The sequence below is a fragment of the Pan troglodytes genome, chromosome 18 (assembly GCF_028858775.2).
Source record: "Pan troglodytes isolate AG18354 chromosome 18, NHGRI_mPanTro3-v2.0_pri, whole genome shotgun sequence".
NCBI classification, from domain to species: Eukaryota; Metazoa; Chordata; class Mammalia; order Primates; family Hominidae; genus Pan; species Pan troglodytes.
In genome coordinates, this window is record NC_072416.2 from 65,485,916 (window position 1) to 65,500,160 (window position 14,245).

Sequence of the window (14,245 nt, forward strand, 5' to 3'; positions counted from 1 at the left end):
ATGGGGAGCTCCCTTGTAATGGCCACCCTCCACTCAGACCTCCCTGGTCCCATCTGCTGGCATGGGCTCAGAGACCCTGGCTCCACAGGCTAGAGACTATTCTTCTAGATTGTAGGCAAGGGTTGGATGGCATGGAAAGCTTTTCATACCGAGGTCTGAACTCCAAGGTGTGGAGACCTTTCCACCAACCATCAGCCAACTTGGGCTCACAAGCTCTGCTGGGTGGTGCTCCAAGAGAGATGAGATGAGACCCAGGAGTCTGTGAGCCCAGGCCTGCCCTGGCCAGCAACGCTGGGCAAGCCCAACTCAGGGGAAGGCCTGAGAGTGACCTCTGGGATCACGGGAAACAAAAATCTAGGACAGGTCAGGAAGTAAGAAGCCTGGAAAAGAGGGTTGACCCCAGCACAGAGGATCCCAGGAATGAGAGGGCCTGGGTGGCAGAGACAGCTGCCAACCCCTCCCATGGCTTGGTGGTACCTTTCACAGTCCCTCTAGGGGTCTGTCCCCAGCCACCTCCTTCCCTGTGGCCAGCCAAGCTGGATATGTCAAAAATCCCACAGCCTGCCCCAGTGGGGCCCTGCACTTCCTATTTGTGGGGGAACCAACCAACCAGGTATTGGGCTCCATGCCCTGCTACCCACCCAATTGCTTAGCCAATCTGTACCAATCCCAGGAGAGGCTGATCCCAGGGTCAGGGAGGCTGGTGGGACTCTCCTCTGGAGGCTAGGGCAGCTAAAGAAACTGGCAAGATCCCAGCAACCCCGGTACCAAAGTCACCTTCCCACCCCCGCCCTGTCCCCTGGAGTCTGCCAATCCACGGCTGCTGCACCAGCTGCCTACTGTTCCCATCTGCTGGGTGGTTGAGGGTCCGCCTAATCTCCCATCTGTGGTCACCGGGCTGGGACATCGCCTGACAGGCTGGCAGTCCTGGCACAAGGCCCACAGCATTGGGTCTGTGTTTATGAGCTAGTGCCTGGGCAGCCCTCGCCGGCGACTCCAGCTAGAACCAGTCAGGCCCGGTGAGGGCATGGGTGAGGCTGGCGGACAGCTGCACCCCTCACCCTGTCTCAGGGCAGGCAACCCGGCAACAGGCCAGCTAGGCGCGTGCGTACACACACACACACAAACACACACGTGTGTATGCTCTCTCTCCTCTCAGCTAACTGGCTGGCCTGTGCCCTATTAGCGGAGTGGGTGAGAGCACTCACTTTTGCAAACAAGCTGAGCCAGGTGTGATCCCTGGCGCTGCCAGTGACTTATTATGTGGCTTTAGGCAACCCACCCTACTTCTCTGAGCTTTCGGTTTCCCCATTTTCACATGGGGATAATGACACCTTCCTAGTTCCTAGCGCAGTCTGAAGGATTAAAGAAGCTGACGACCTTCCCACCTCTGGTTTCAGGCCCTCTAATCTGCTCTCCACATTGTGGCTAGAAGGGGCTTTCTGAGAAGACTCTGCTCTGTTGGAAACCTCTACTGGCTGACCCTGCCCACGGGACTATGTTCAAACTTCTGGCCTTACATTCAAAGCCCTGGGTAACTTGATCCCATGCCTGCCTTTTCTTCTAGACTTCTCCCCTGTCCATCTGGAATGTGTCCTTCCACAGCAAACTGCCTGCCACTTGGCCCATGCTCTATGCTTTCCTTCTGCACGTGCTGGTCCCTTGCCGACACCACTGCAACCTCCAGGCAGGCCCTTCCCCTACCACCAACCCTCACTGTGCTCTGGCCCAGGCCCCTGCAGGGAGATTGGCGGGCCTGGGCTCAGGCTGCAGCCAAATGTCAGCCAGCTCGCTCCAACCAGGGCAGGAGAGGACTCTCACCCAATAGACAGGTGAGGTCAGCAGGTCCCTCGGCCAGGGCCATCCTCAGCCCTGCTTTGGGGCCTGCCCACTGCGGATCCATGTTCCTGACTGCAGCCCATCTGGGGTCCTGGCGCTATAGCTCAGTGCCTCACCGCAGCCAGAGCAGAGTCTATCCCAGACACCCCTAACCTAACTGGTCTCGGGCTTTTTTTTTTTTTTTTTTTTTCATTTTTAAACTTTCCTCTCCTCTCCGGTCCCCTGGCTCTTTAATCTCTTTGGGCCAGGGTAGTGCTGACCCAGAAATCCTCAGGGGTTGCCCAGTCTATGCTACAGCCTGGTGGGAGGCAAGAGGTGGGCAGGGGATGAGGACAGTGGGAAGTGGCACTGACTCCAAGCTTGGGAACCTACGAGGGACATGAGGACCTGGCTATGCCTCGCCAGATCCCTCCCCCTACCATAAGTGAGCACACTGTTGCCTTTGCTCAAGTGCCTGTCCTTGCTGGCAATAGCTTAGGTAGGGCGGTTCCAGGGGCCACGGCCTGGGTGGTAGTCCATGACCCTCCTGGATGCTGGGGGAGCGGCTGTCCAGGAGCCAGCTGTAACAGGCCAGCGGTGGAGCACCAGCCACTCCTGCTGATTTTATCTGAGCCCGTCACAGGCACTATGGGATGGAGAACCTGTTCCACACAGCCTTGTGCCCAGCATGGGAGCCAGAGAATAAGCAGTAAACCCCTGGGATAGGAGCCTGACACAGCCCCACCCACCGACAGGCCAATCCCCCATGGCTTGTGTGGGGCATTACCTTGTAGAGGGTGTTGCGGATGATCTCGATGTTCATCTCGTCAAGGTCCTGCTCTGAAATGCAGTCCTGGAAAAAAGCCGCTGGGGAGGAAACATGGTTTGAGGGGTGGGCAGGTGGCCTAAGCCAGAATCCTGATGTTCAAATGCCCTACACGGCACAGAGTGCCCGTGCCACAAGGCCCACAGGGCTGGGTATTGAGGGGTCCCCAGCCTAGGCTGTTGCCTTGGAAGTGGCAGAAGCAATGCTCTGGGCCATGTACACTGACCTGAGCTTCTCCTGCCTCCTTGCTCCTAAAATTGATTTATAAAGGAGGCAGCTAGCCATAACATGATCTAATCACCGCTGGGGCAGACCCAAGCTCAGACTATGCCAAAGACAGGCTTGCATAAGAGGCCATGACATCCTCCCTTCTGGAGGGGCAGCTGTGGATTCGGGGCCTAACGCCTACTTCTCTACACCTCCCAGGAAGGCCTGGCGTCCACATTTGGAAAACCAGCCTCCTCCTTAGGACAAGTCCAACAGCAGGGTAGGCACAGACCAGCGACCCAGGGGGCCACTGTGGGGTTGGAAAGAGAGGCCAGAGCAGGATAGAGCACCCCCATCCCCCAAGAGGGCCTGCAGACTCACTGGTCTATCTCTTCATTAAAGATGGAGAAACTGAAGAAGCCACAAACAGCCCAGAACCAGCTCAGAGTTGCTGGGAGAGCCTACGGCAGACAAGGTCAGCAGGTAGGGCTCAGGCCTCTTAGCTCAGAACCCAGTGCAGCTTAGAGCCCTGTGGTTCAACCCTGGTGGCTTCTTAGAGGTGGTACCCCAGGCCCAGGACTCTGGCTACAAGGACACTTAATGCCTTCTCCTCGGCCTCCTAAGCAGGCAGGAACTAGCACTGCCTAAGCAGGGCTCTGCAGGAAGCTCTTGATTCCCCTTCCCTGGCTTCTGATACGGACCTTGCATCCTGCTGGATGCTGTCTGACCTGGCCCAGGGGACCTGCTCGGTGGAGGGAAGTGGCAGTGTTTGCTTCGCTCCTTGCCTCACAGGCAGCCACTCTAGCTTTACTCAGGCTCCAGCTCCGGGCCACAGTCTGTCGGAGCTCTCGGGACTCCAAGGGACTTGGGCCTCTCTCACTCTTCTCCATGAGCTCAGCCCTCCTCTGCACTCTGGGAGATCAGACTGCTTCACAAAGTGAGACAGTCCCAGTCAGGCCCTGGGTAGCCTGCCTGGCCCAGCAAAAGCAACAGGACAGGAGCAGAAGAGGGGTGAAGTGAGGAGAGAATCGGAGGAGGAAGTTGAAGGGAGACAAAGGTAAGCAGCAGTGGGCAGGTCTCACTTTCTGGCTCAGGGTCGCCCCCCAGCGGGTCCACAAACCCCACCCTGATGCGCTGATGCTGACACCACTGCCCACCTCCCATGACCACCACAGCGGCTCACCAAGAGGCGTGTCCACCAGAATGGCATTGTAGAGCTCAGCAGGTGTCTGAGCAATGTTCACGGCCTCCATCTGCTCGAAGCTGCCTAGTGGGTGGCACTTGGGCACGAGCTCAGCGATGGAGCGCTGGTGCAGCGTGCCTGTGATGAGCAGGATCACGTTGTCGATCATGTAACTGTAACTACAGGGGGCAGGCAATAGCAAGGAGCCCATCAAGGTGGGGGCCAGGAAGTCCTGGCATAGCACCATGCCCTCGCCCGCCTGCACAGGCCATCACCCCTTAACAATGTATGCTGACTCATGGGTGCTGCAGATAAGCACCAGTGTCTCCTCTCCCTCCCCATGTTCCTCTCAAGCTTCTGACCACCCCCACTGCCAGAGGCCTAGGACAGACACAGGCCCCCCAAAAGGGCGGGGGCAGGGGATTCATGCCCTGTGAGGGACTGGGACACGAGCTAACTACCCCACAGCATGAACAGTGTTCTAACAGGACACGGGAATGGGGCACAGGAGGTGAGACATGCAGCCCAGCCCAGGGGGTGAAGAGTGTGAGAGCCTGGGAAATTAAAGGGCTGGGAGAAGAAAGTGTGTTCTGGGAAGAGGGAACAGCATGTGCAAAGGCCTGGAGGCACTCACTGAGTGACGGATGCATTGGAGGAACTGGCATGGTCAGGACTGGCAGAGGGAGAGAAAGGCGCAGCAGCCGGCAGCACGGGGCTGCAGCGGGCGGGGGGCAGAGGCTGGGCCTGGAGGGCCCTGGCTTTGTTTTGAGCACTAGGGATCTATGAGCAGGGTGTAAGCAGGGGAATCGCCATCCAGTTAGGGTCACTCTGTCCCCCAGTGGGGACAGAAGAGGAAGAGGCAGAGATAGCGACAGGAGGAAAGGCTGAGGAGTGGAGTGGAGAGAAGCTTCTCCAGGGAAGGCCAGCAAGGAGCCAGTGGGGGTTCTCTGGAATGAAGGCCCAGGTCAGGCAGACCTGCACAGCCTATGCCAGAGATAGAGAACTGTCCTCTTCTTTTAGGGCCTGAGGCCAGGGCTGGGCATTCACCCAGGACGGCCTGGATAAGACCCAGAGACCTGAACAGGAGGCTGGGTCAGGTCGATCCCAGGCCGAGGCTCCCATCACTCTGCCCTGCAGAAGGCCAGCTCTGTGGGGTACATGGGCAGCAGAGGGGGCTGTGGAGCTGGGGAGGGGTGAGACTGCCCAGTTCAGACTTGGCAAGGGACAAGGCTCTGCCTCCAACCAGCTACAAAGGGGCTGGGGCAGAGAGTTCTGTGTAGTCACCTGTGTGGGGATGCAATGAAGGCAGTAAGCCCCAGTCCACAGTTAGGCTGCAGTAGCCACAACTATCCTCCAGTCTGTCACCAGAGATGAACTCAGGGTATGAGGGAGCTAAATGAGGCCTAGGGGAAATTCCTCCAAGGTCAAGGTGAGGCACCTATGGGATAAAAGTTGGGGTGGAGGCTGCTGTTCTGAGCTGGGCACTGAACACGGGTCTTGTCCTAGCTTCTGAGTGGGCCAGAGCTAGGCCCCTGCCCTGTGACAGGACCTTGTGCAACTAGTGCTCAGGCTGTCCAGAGAAGACCTTGGTAGGAAGTGTCTTCCCCCGTACTGAAGAAAGAAAGGAGGGGAGGTGGCAGCCCAGGGCCCAGGCCACGGCTCAAAGCACTGGCCACTGGGGGAGCTCCAACGGGGCCCTCTAGAAAGGCGGCAGGAGGAAAAGGCCCCAGCTCCTGTCCTGGCCTGACCCCCACTCCCCCTGCTTGCTCTGCACTCCCCCAGCTCCCACCCAGCCTGGCGCCCTGCGAAGACCTTTGCTCTCCTGGGCCTGGGGCCAGGCAACTGCCCTCTCTCCACCCCCAATCTGGTTGGGTCAGCTACAGGATGTGCACTGAGAAGAGACAGTCCCCTAACTCCCAACCATAACTGAGAGCCTTAAGCAGGGCCCGCTTGCAGCTGCAAGCCAAGAGGCCCAAATGGGCAGCCTCCTGCCCCCAACCCCACAGTGCTGGCAGAGTGAGGGACCTCAGAGCTCGCCAGAGCTTTGGGCCATGGTCTGCAGCTCCAGCCTGCATATTTTCTACCCCGGACAGCACACACGCCTCCTGCCTATGAGGCCTCCAACATCTCATATACCCCAGAACCCATGCTGCATATGCGCCACCCTGCAATACTCTAACTGCACCCCATCCAGCCCCAATGTAGCCTTGGTGCTCCCTGAGACAGTCACAAATCCCCTGCCCCCAAGCAGAAGGATGCTTTCTTATGCTCTCCCTCCCTTTCGGACGGGAAGAGGGAGAAAAAGCACACCCAAGGCCCACCTTATCCAAGTGATCCCACAACCACTAGCATTACCAGCCCCACTGTCAGAGCAGATAAGGCCCAGAGAGGGCCAGCACCAGGCCCTAACACACCACAAAGCAGAGGAGCTCCACGTCCCCATGGCCAATGTCCACACACCTCCACCCACGGCCAGGGCCCCCTGCCTGGCTCTACATACCCCACCTAGTCTCATTTTCTCAGAGGGATCCCCACCAGCCAATCTCCTCTTTTTCAACCTCCCCCTCCTTGCGCCCCCCACTCAGGGCATCTGTTTATGTGGGGGAAATGCTGAGCCTAGTAAGGGCCACTCACAATCATACTACCCCAGCCCCTTCAAGGCCCTCTTCAAACCCAAGCCAGGCCAATCGTGGGCGATCCTGTGCCAGGCCCAGCACTGCCCTTCCCGGGCTGGCTATAAGCTTGTTGCTGCTGCAGCCCTGCTTTTCTCTCCTGCCCAGTGAGGGGCAGAATCCTCTTTTTCAGGAGATGAGAGGCTGGACAAGCCTGGCAGAGATAAGGCTGGCCCAGCAGTCTGCCTTTCTCCCAAGGCCGAGGCCTTCAGCAGGCAGGGAAATCCTCCTCTTCCTCCTTGCCTGGCTTCAGCAGCTGCCTCCCTGCCCCCAGAAAGCCACTCCACCATTCCTCCCCTCATTTGGCCTCAATAGGAGGGAATAAGGTTCCAGCTGGTCAGCATCTCCCTCCAGGGGAAGACAGCTGGGGAGTGGAGGGCCGGCTGCCCGCCAGGCCAAAGAGGCCCTTGTGGGGTGGGGGTGGGGCCATCTGTATTCCTCTGCCCAGAGGCCCTCCCTTGCCCTGTGCCTTCAAAACTCAGCTTGGGCCCACAGACATCTTGGGTTGGAGTTTAGGAAGCCACTTCCTCCAAGAAGCCTTCAGAGTCCCTAGCCAACTCTGCCCCTCTGCTGCGCCCTTTGGTGCCACCTGCTGGAACAATATGGCTTCTCAACCCCGGGTGGCTGGTCTGGTGCTGGTGAGGCAGCCATGATGCCTGGGTAACCCTGCCAGCCTGTCCACTGCAGTCCCCAGCAGGTGCTCCAGTGAGCTGCTAATGACAGTATCTGTATTCAATCACTTCTGGGTCCTGAAGAGCCCTGTGCAGAGTGGAAAGTGAACAGAAATATCACTGTTTCTGAGCTCTGTCCATGGCCTCAGCACACCACCTCTCGAGACTTAGTTTCTCCTCCATATCAAGATGAGTGAGGGCCAGGCATGGTGGCTCACACCAGTAATCCCAGCACTTTGGGAGGCAGAGGTGGGAGGCTCTCTTAGCTCAGGAGTTTGAGGCCAGCCTGGGCAACATAGCAAGACCTCATTTCTATTAAAAAATCAAAAAAATTAGCCAGGTATGGTGGCATGCACTTGTAATACCAGATGCTTGGGAGGCTGAGGCAGGAGGATCACTTGAGCCCAGGAGATCAAGGCTGCAGTGAGCTATGATCATGCCACTGCACTCCAGCCTGGGCAACAGAGCAAGATCCTATCTCAAAAAATAAAATAAATAGAAGATGAGGGCGGGTGCTGTGGCTCATGCCTGTTATCCCAGCACTTTGGGAGGCCGAGGAGGGCGGATCACTTGAGGCCAGGAGTTTGAGACCACCCTGGCCAACATGGTGAAATCCTGTCTCTATTAAAAATACAAAAATTAGTCGGGTGTGGTGGCGCACACCTGTAATCCCAGCTGCTCTGGAGGCTGAGGCAGGAGACTCACTTGAACCTGGGATGCGGAGCTTGCAGTGAGCCGAGAACGTGCCACTACATTCTGGCCTGTGCGACAGAGTGAGACTCCAGCTCAAAAAAAAAAAAAAAAAAAAGCATATGAGTGAGGTGTGGCTCCAACAGAGATAGTGAGCTTTAACCTGCTCATAAAAGTCCTGCCTTTCCCCAAGGCCCAGTTGGGTCCTTCCACCTGGTCTGAGCCTTCTGGGCCTCACGGAGCTCCTGCATGCTTGACCCCAGGAGAAGAGTGAAAGTGCTGGCACTCCTTCAAGGCAGGAGCCAGGTCTAGCCCAGGACCCTGAAACCACAGCCGGCCTACAGCCCCCAACTGCAGAGTCCTGCCATGGACCCAGAAACAGTGACTGTAGATAGCAAAGACAGGAACTGGCCAGGGGAGTGGGGGCCAGAGGAACCTGATGTCCCTCTGTGACCAAGCAGGGCCCCAAGGTTGGGGTGACAGGTCCTGGAGAAAATCACAGATGTGCTGACAGGCCCATTAGGCATTTGAGGCCACTGTCCTGGGACAAAGCCTCTTACCAGTTGCCCACTCCAGGCTGGTGGCACTGAGGCCCCTGACACAAGAGAAATATGGGCCCTCAGATCCCCCAGGTGGTGCAGGTTACCCATGCCCAGGCTCTGCCAATGGGCACCTGGGCTAGGCCCCTCCAGGGAGGCTCACTCATTCAAAGACAAAGGCCTTTAAAGCCCACCTGGGACTCCCCAGAGGCCGCACTCACTCCTGCCACAAGTCTCTCAGCTTGTCTTCCAGGACCAACTCTCTCAAGGGAAAACATCATGGAATGGCCCAGATCAAAGTCCCCTCCAAGGCCAAAAAACCCTGACAGACACTATCCCAAGTCTCACAGCAAGGTAATGACTGGGCTTGGGCACGGTGACATAACATGTTAGTGGCATGAAACTGAGCCAGATCCTCTCAAGAGCACATGACGACAGTCCACTTCAGGGGCCCTATCTCACTCAGGCTGTCGGCCCCATGCCAGACAGCTGCCTCATGCCAGACAGCTGCCTCTTCTCCAGCCACCTACTCTCTCCAGTGGCTTCTCTATCCCCACCTGATCCTGGAGTCCTCCCAATGCTGTGAAGCCACCTGTGATCCCCAGTTCCATTTGCTAAAGCTGCTCACAGTCCTCTCCAGGCACTGTCTATACTATCACTGGTGCCATCCCACTGCATCCAGGCACCTCCCTCCCAGCCCCAGGCCTGGCCCAGAGCAGGTACTGGTTATGTGTGCGGCTGAAGGCTGGCCAGGACCTACAAAAGCAGTGGACACTGTCTCTCACACAGAAGGGCAGAGGCAGCCTCAGCCAGCTCCTGCTTTCATCACCTCCTGGCAGAAGCCTGCTCCAGCCAGCCTGGGGCAGCTCCAAAAGCAACTAAGAGGCCCTGAGGGATGGAGCTAAGGTGGCCTCTGTAATGGTCCCAACCTCTGTCCCCAGCTGGGCCAACTATGTCTGTGGGCAGTCAGGGCACTGTTCCCTCAGGTCTTCACACCCAGGACAGGGCCTCTCGCTGATGCTTCTACTGCCTGGAGGACTGTACTCTCCTGAGTATATTCCTCTGCGTTTTCTAGGGTAGCTTCCTCATTCCCAGAGTGGGCACCCATATCTGGAGGCTGTTGTGTGGGGCACAGAGCCAGGTGCACCATGCTCGCTACTCAGGACATGTATAGTTCCCTCAACCTAAAAACCCCCTATTCCAATGCTTCCCTTAAATGCTTTTCCCCTCAGCCAAACTAGCCACCTCCTCAGGGAAGCCAATCGTGAGCCCCAGCCTAGGGGAGCTCAGGCCTCTATGGAAGGCTTCACCCCTTCCTGCAACACTCCACACACACACTGGGGATGGCCTGCTGGGGCAGAGCGGAGAAGGGAGAGTGGCCAGAGAGGTAGGAGTTAAGTCAGAGAGGCATCATGGGAGCAAAGAAATAGCTAGGGGGGCTGGGGGGTGGACACCGCAGAGTGGTCACGCCTGGAGACCTTGGCTACATGAAGGTCAGGGGTGGCTTTAGCCAGGGCCTTGTGGTGGAGTGACGGGACTGTTGAAAGCTCGAGGGATGAGGGGAAATGAGAGAACAGACAGTGAATGTAAAAGTTTAGGTCCCACGAGATGTTTTTTAATTATTTGAGCTTGCTTAGATACTGAAGAGAAGAATTTGGAAGGGAAGGTGCCTGCACAGACAGGAATGCAAATGAGTGGCCACTCAGCATCCAGGGAGTAAGGTGAGGGCACTCAGAACATTGGTGGAAGGATCCAAGAGAAAAGGAAGGGCACTTCTGCCATTGGAATGGGGTTCGGGCGGTGGGGGGCAGAAGCAGCACTGGGAGGCATATTATTGGCTTCCACTGTCTTTGTGAAGAAGGTGGGCCACCTGCCCAAGAGGAGGCTGGGGGCAGGAGAGCAATGGTGTTTAAGACGGGAAGGTGGTCTTTGCAGTGCTGGTGGGGTCTGCAGGGTGCTGAGTAGGTAGAGCCAGAGGCTGCCAGGCAGAAAAAAGCTTGAGGCTGGCTAAGAGGGTGAGCATGCAAGCCTGGCAGCAAGGATGACCCCCCACTCAAGGCTGGCTTCCCCAGCTTTCCTCCCGGCAGTGGAGGTAGGGGGAGAGCGGCTCCAGGCTGGAGGCTGCTGGGATTCCTCCAGGGCTGGGGGGCTGCCAGCCGGGTGGGACCATGAGTCGGGTGGCCAAGAGAGCTGCGGATGTTGGCAGAAAAGTGCTCGAATGATGGACCAGGGAACTTCAGTTGGGGAGGGCGGGAAATGAAGACAGAAGGGGTAGCAGGGGAGGAAGCAAGGCCTAGTGTCCCGCTGAGTCCGGAACCCGTGTCCCACAAGGGACTGAGAGTGGGCTGGAGGGCCAGAAGGCTGTGGGTAGAGAGGTGCCTGATTCAGCAATTTCAGGGGTGGAGCAGTTCCAGGTGGTGACATGGGCCTGGGCAGCCATCAGCGGGGGTGGCTGAAGTGCAGAGCAGAGGAGCAAAGGAGCAGGTCATTGGAGATGACGAGGTCATGGACCAAGCAGACACAGGCCCTGATGGGCTGACACGTGACTGCTGAGCTCCTTCTGAGTGAGGGGAGGAGTGAGTGGCTGGTAGGACTGGAAGCCACAATCACCCATGAATGGAAGGGGTGGGAAGTGGCAGATTCGGACAGCCTTCCACAGGACAGCACTTGGCTGCTTTAAGCACCCTTGGTGCTTGCAGCCAACCTCCAGCTGTGGTTGTGCAGCCTCAGTCACGCTCAGAGCCCTCTCCAGTTTCATGGCCTGGCAGGCTAAGACCAAGACAGGCCAAAGGCTAGCTGCACAGGCAGGTGGGCCAGTGGGCAGTGGGGTGGGTGATATCTACCCTCTGACCATGGGCACGGGGTCAGGCCTCCTCTGGCCAGCCTAGCTGGCAAGGCCAGAACATTCACCAGGAAGCTGAAGCAGCCTTGTGCAAACAAGTCTCAGGCTGGGCTCTGGCAATAAATGTACTGCTTCCTGGTATGTCCTCAGCTCTGGCTTTGCAGCAAGGAACGCAGAGACCAAGGCCAGGGAATGATCAACAGATGGGGAGCTGCAATGTGACCCCTAATGTAGCACCACAAGAGACACCCCATTACCAGCCTCCTGCCCCAGTAGGTCCATGTTGGCATACCTTGATGGAGGCCAGGGCAGCAAGGAGGCTCTCAGGAAAGGAGGCCTGTGGCCAGGAGAGGGCCTGCTTCCTAGCTTGGGCATGTTCCCTGGCCCTTCAGGTGTCCCAGCCTCTGACTCCTGCCTGAGAATAGAGCCCTTTGGCTGCAGCACTTCTTGAGCAAGTGGATCCTGGGCAAGTGGCTCCTAACTGCAGGGGATAAGAATCAGGCCAGGCAGCAGGCATCTAACTCTGTCCCTGCAGGGACAAGTGGGGCAGGTGTGCCAGGTCCCAAGGAAAAGAGTGGGGGCACCATAATCAAGGAATGGTAAAAGTTAGACAATACCCAGAGAGCTCAGGGAAATGCTTCACCATACTGCACACTCACACTCTGCCAATGCAGGGTACTCTCCTAGACGCTAGCCGCTGAGCATGCCTCTGCTCACCACCCCTGTGGGGCCACCACCTAGGCTGGGACTATTTCTTTGTCCACCAGGACTTGGCTCATGGCTCTTGGGACATCCCTGCAAAGGGACCCTCCCTACCTCCCTGTGCAGTCCAGGTGCCCTCCCTGTGCAGTCCAGGTGCCCTCCCTGTGCAGTCCAGGTGCCCTCCCCGAGCCTGCAGATCCCAAGGTCCTTTCCTCCACTCAGCTTCTCCAGGAGCTTGATGAAGGCAGAGCTGTGCCCAAGGGTCAGACAATGAAGAAGCTGGGGCAGCCAAGAGTCATAAGAATGGGAGCCTGCCCACCTGAGTTCCTGAGGGCTTGCGTCAGAACTGAGAAAGGCAGCTAGACATTCAGCCTGCCCCTCAACTCTACTCCGACCCAATCTCCCTGAGACCCAGGGCCATGGTCAGAGCAGATAGAGAATGGGCCTATCCTAAGACCTTGGCCTTTCAGAGCTCTGTCCATCCCCTGACACCTGACCCCTGGCATGGGGAGTGGGGCCTGGTGAGTGTTCTGTTTGGGTGCTGTAGGGTAAGAAAAAGGGCTCCCACCTTCCCAGGTTTCCCTGCCCCAGTCTATGTGACTGGGGGGAAGAGGCTTCATCCAGCACTACTGCTTGGGACACTCTTGCCTGCCCATCATATCTTCAGCCAGTAGTGAACGTGCTGGTGACCCCATTTTATAGGTGGTGGCCTGGAAGTCCAGGGTTGTTGAATGACCACGCACACAGTCAGGGAGGACTCTGAAGGTAGGGTCCTGTGACACCTGGCCTGACAGAGCTGCCATCAGCTCTGACAGCTGACACAGGCACGAAGGCAGCTAGCCTAAGCCACATTGAACCCAGCTCCTGCAGGTGTAGCTATCCTGCCCAGGTAAGAGAAGAAGGCGCTACAAGGCACACTCACGTAATGAAGTCTAGGAAGCTGGCGAGTGGCTCATAGGCATGGTTCCTCATGTGGCGGAACTCCACCACCATCTTCTCCTTGAGCCGGTCATCGATGACTGACACCGTCAGAGGTGATGCCTCGTTGGCCAGGAAGTTACCATAATCAGTGCTCTGCAGATGCAGTTTCAAGTCTGAAACCCAAGGGTAGGGGGTAAGGGCTAGCCTTGCTGGGCCTCCCCAAGGGTCCCAAGTCCCCATCCCCACCCCAACTCAGCCCCAGCTCTCCCCTGCAGTTGTGTCCCGCTACTACCCTGATCTCCATCTCCCTGTTGGCTCAGGGCCTACCACAGGGCAATCAGCTAAGGCCCTGGAGATGCACCAGATCTTTGGGCCACAATCCAGCACATGGAGCCCCAAAGTTCGAGCATAAGAGGAATAGTTCCTCCCCAAGATGACAAGAAAGCCTGGGAAATTCCAAGGTCCAATCCACAACCCACAGCCTTTGAAGCCCTTCTGTATGTTAAGCTGTAGGCTGGCCCTAATCTAGAGCAGGGTAAGTCATGAGCCCTGCACTCCAGGGCCTCAGGGTCAGAGGGGCAAGCCAACACACCCCAAGGCACATGAAATACAAGAGATGCCTGAAGCTGTGGGAGTGGAGTGGAGAGGGCACCAAAGATCAGACTGAGAAGATGAGAAGGCCACAAAAGGCTGGGCCACAGCAACGGGCAGGGGCAAGAAAGTACAAAGGAAACAGCCAGGAGGATGGTGTGAGTGACAAGTGGCCTGCAGGGCAAATGAGTGGCATGCGGGGGAGGTGAGGCTGGCAGGAAAGACTGAGCGTCCCTTCAGAGTGGCCGGAGACAGGCAGACCAATCCTGAGGGTTCTCTTGAGCATTCAGAGATGGGGTAAGGGAAAAGGAAGGAGAGGCAGAGCAGAAGGGCCCGGGGGAAGCAGGCCAAGGGAGAGGCAGTGGGATCCTGATGAGAACCTAACAACAGTCTCCCAGAGTGTTTTGTTTTTGTTTTTGTTTGTTTGTTTGTTTTTTAGAGATGGCATCTTGCTAGGTTCCCAGGCTGAACTTGAACTCCTAGGCTCAAGTGATCCTCTGGCCTCAGCCTCCCAAGTGGCTGGGACTACAGGCATGTGCCAGCCAGAGTGATCTTTTTAAAACACAAGGCAGACCATGCCATT

The 14,245-nt window shown here is 57.3% G+C and overlaps 1 protein-coding gene across 1 annotated transcript in view; it reads right to left on the bottom strand.

Moving 5' to 3' along the window:
* Nucleotides 1–14,245, bottom strand: part of ATP6V0D1 (ATPase H+ transporting V0 subunit d1) — a 42,924-nt gene that overhangs the window by 2,383 nt on the left and 26,296 nt on the right. The window contains exons 2-4 of the mRNA XM_016930056.3: nucleotides 13,073–13,244; nucleotides 4,035–4,213; nucleotides 2,606–2,685 (exon numbers count right to left, since the gene is read on the bottom strand). Coding sequence (XP_016785545.1) covers nucleotides 2,606–2,685; nucleotides 4,035–4,213; nucleotides 13,073–13,244 — 431 coding nt within the window. The remainder of the gene's footprint in view (nucleotides 1–2,605; nucleotides 2,686–4,034; nucleotides 4,214–13,072; nucleotides 13,245–14,245) is intronic.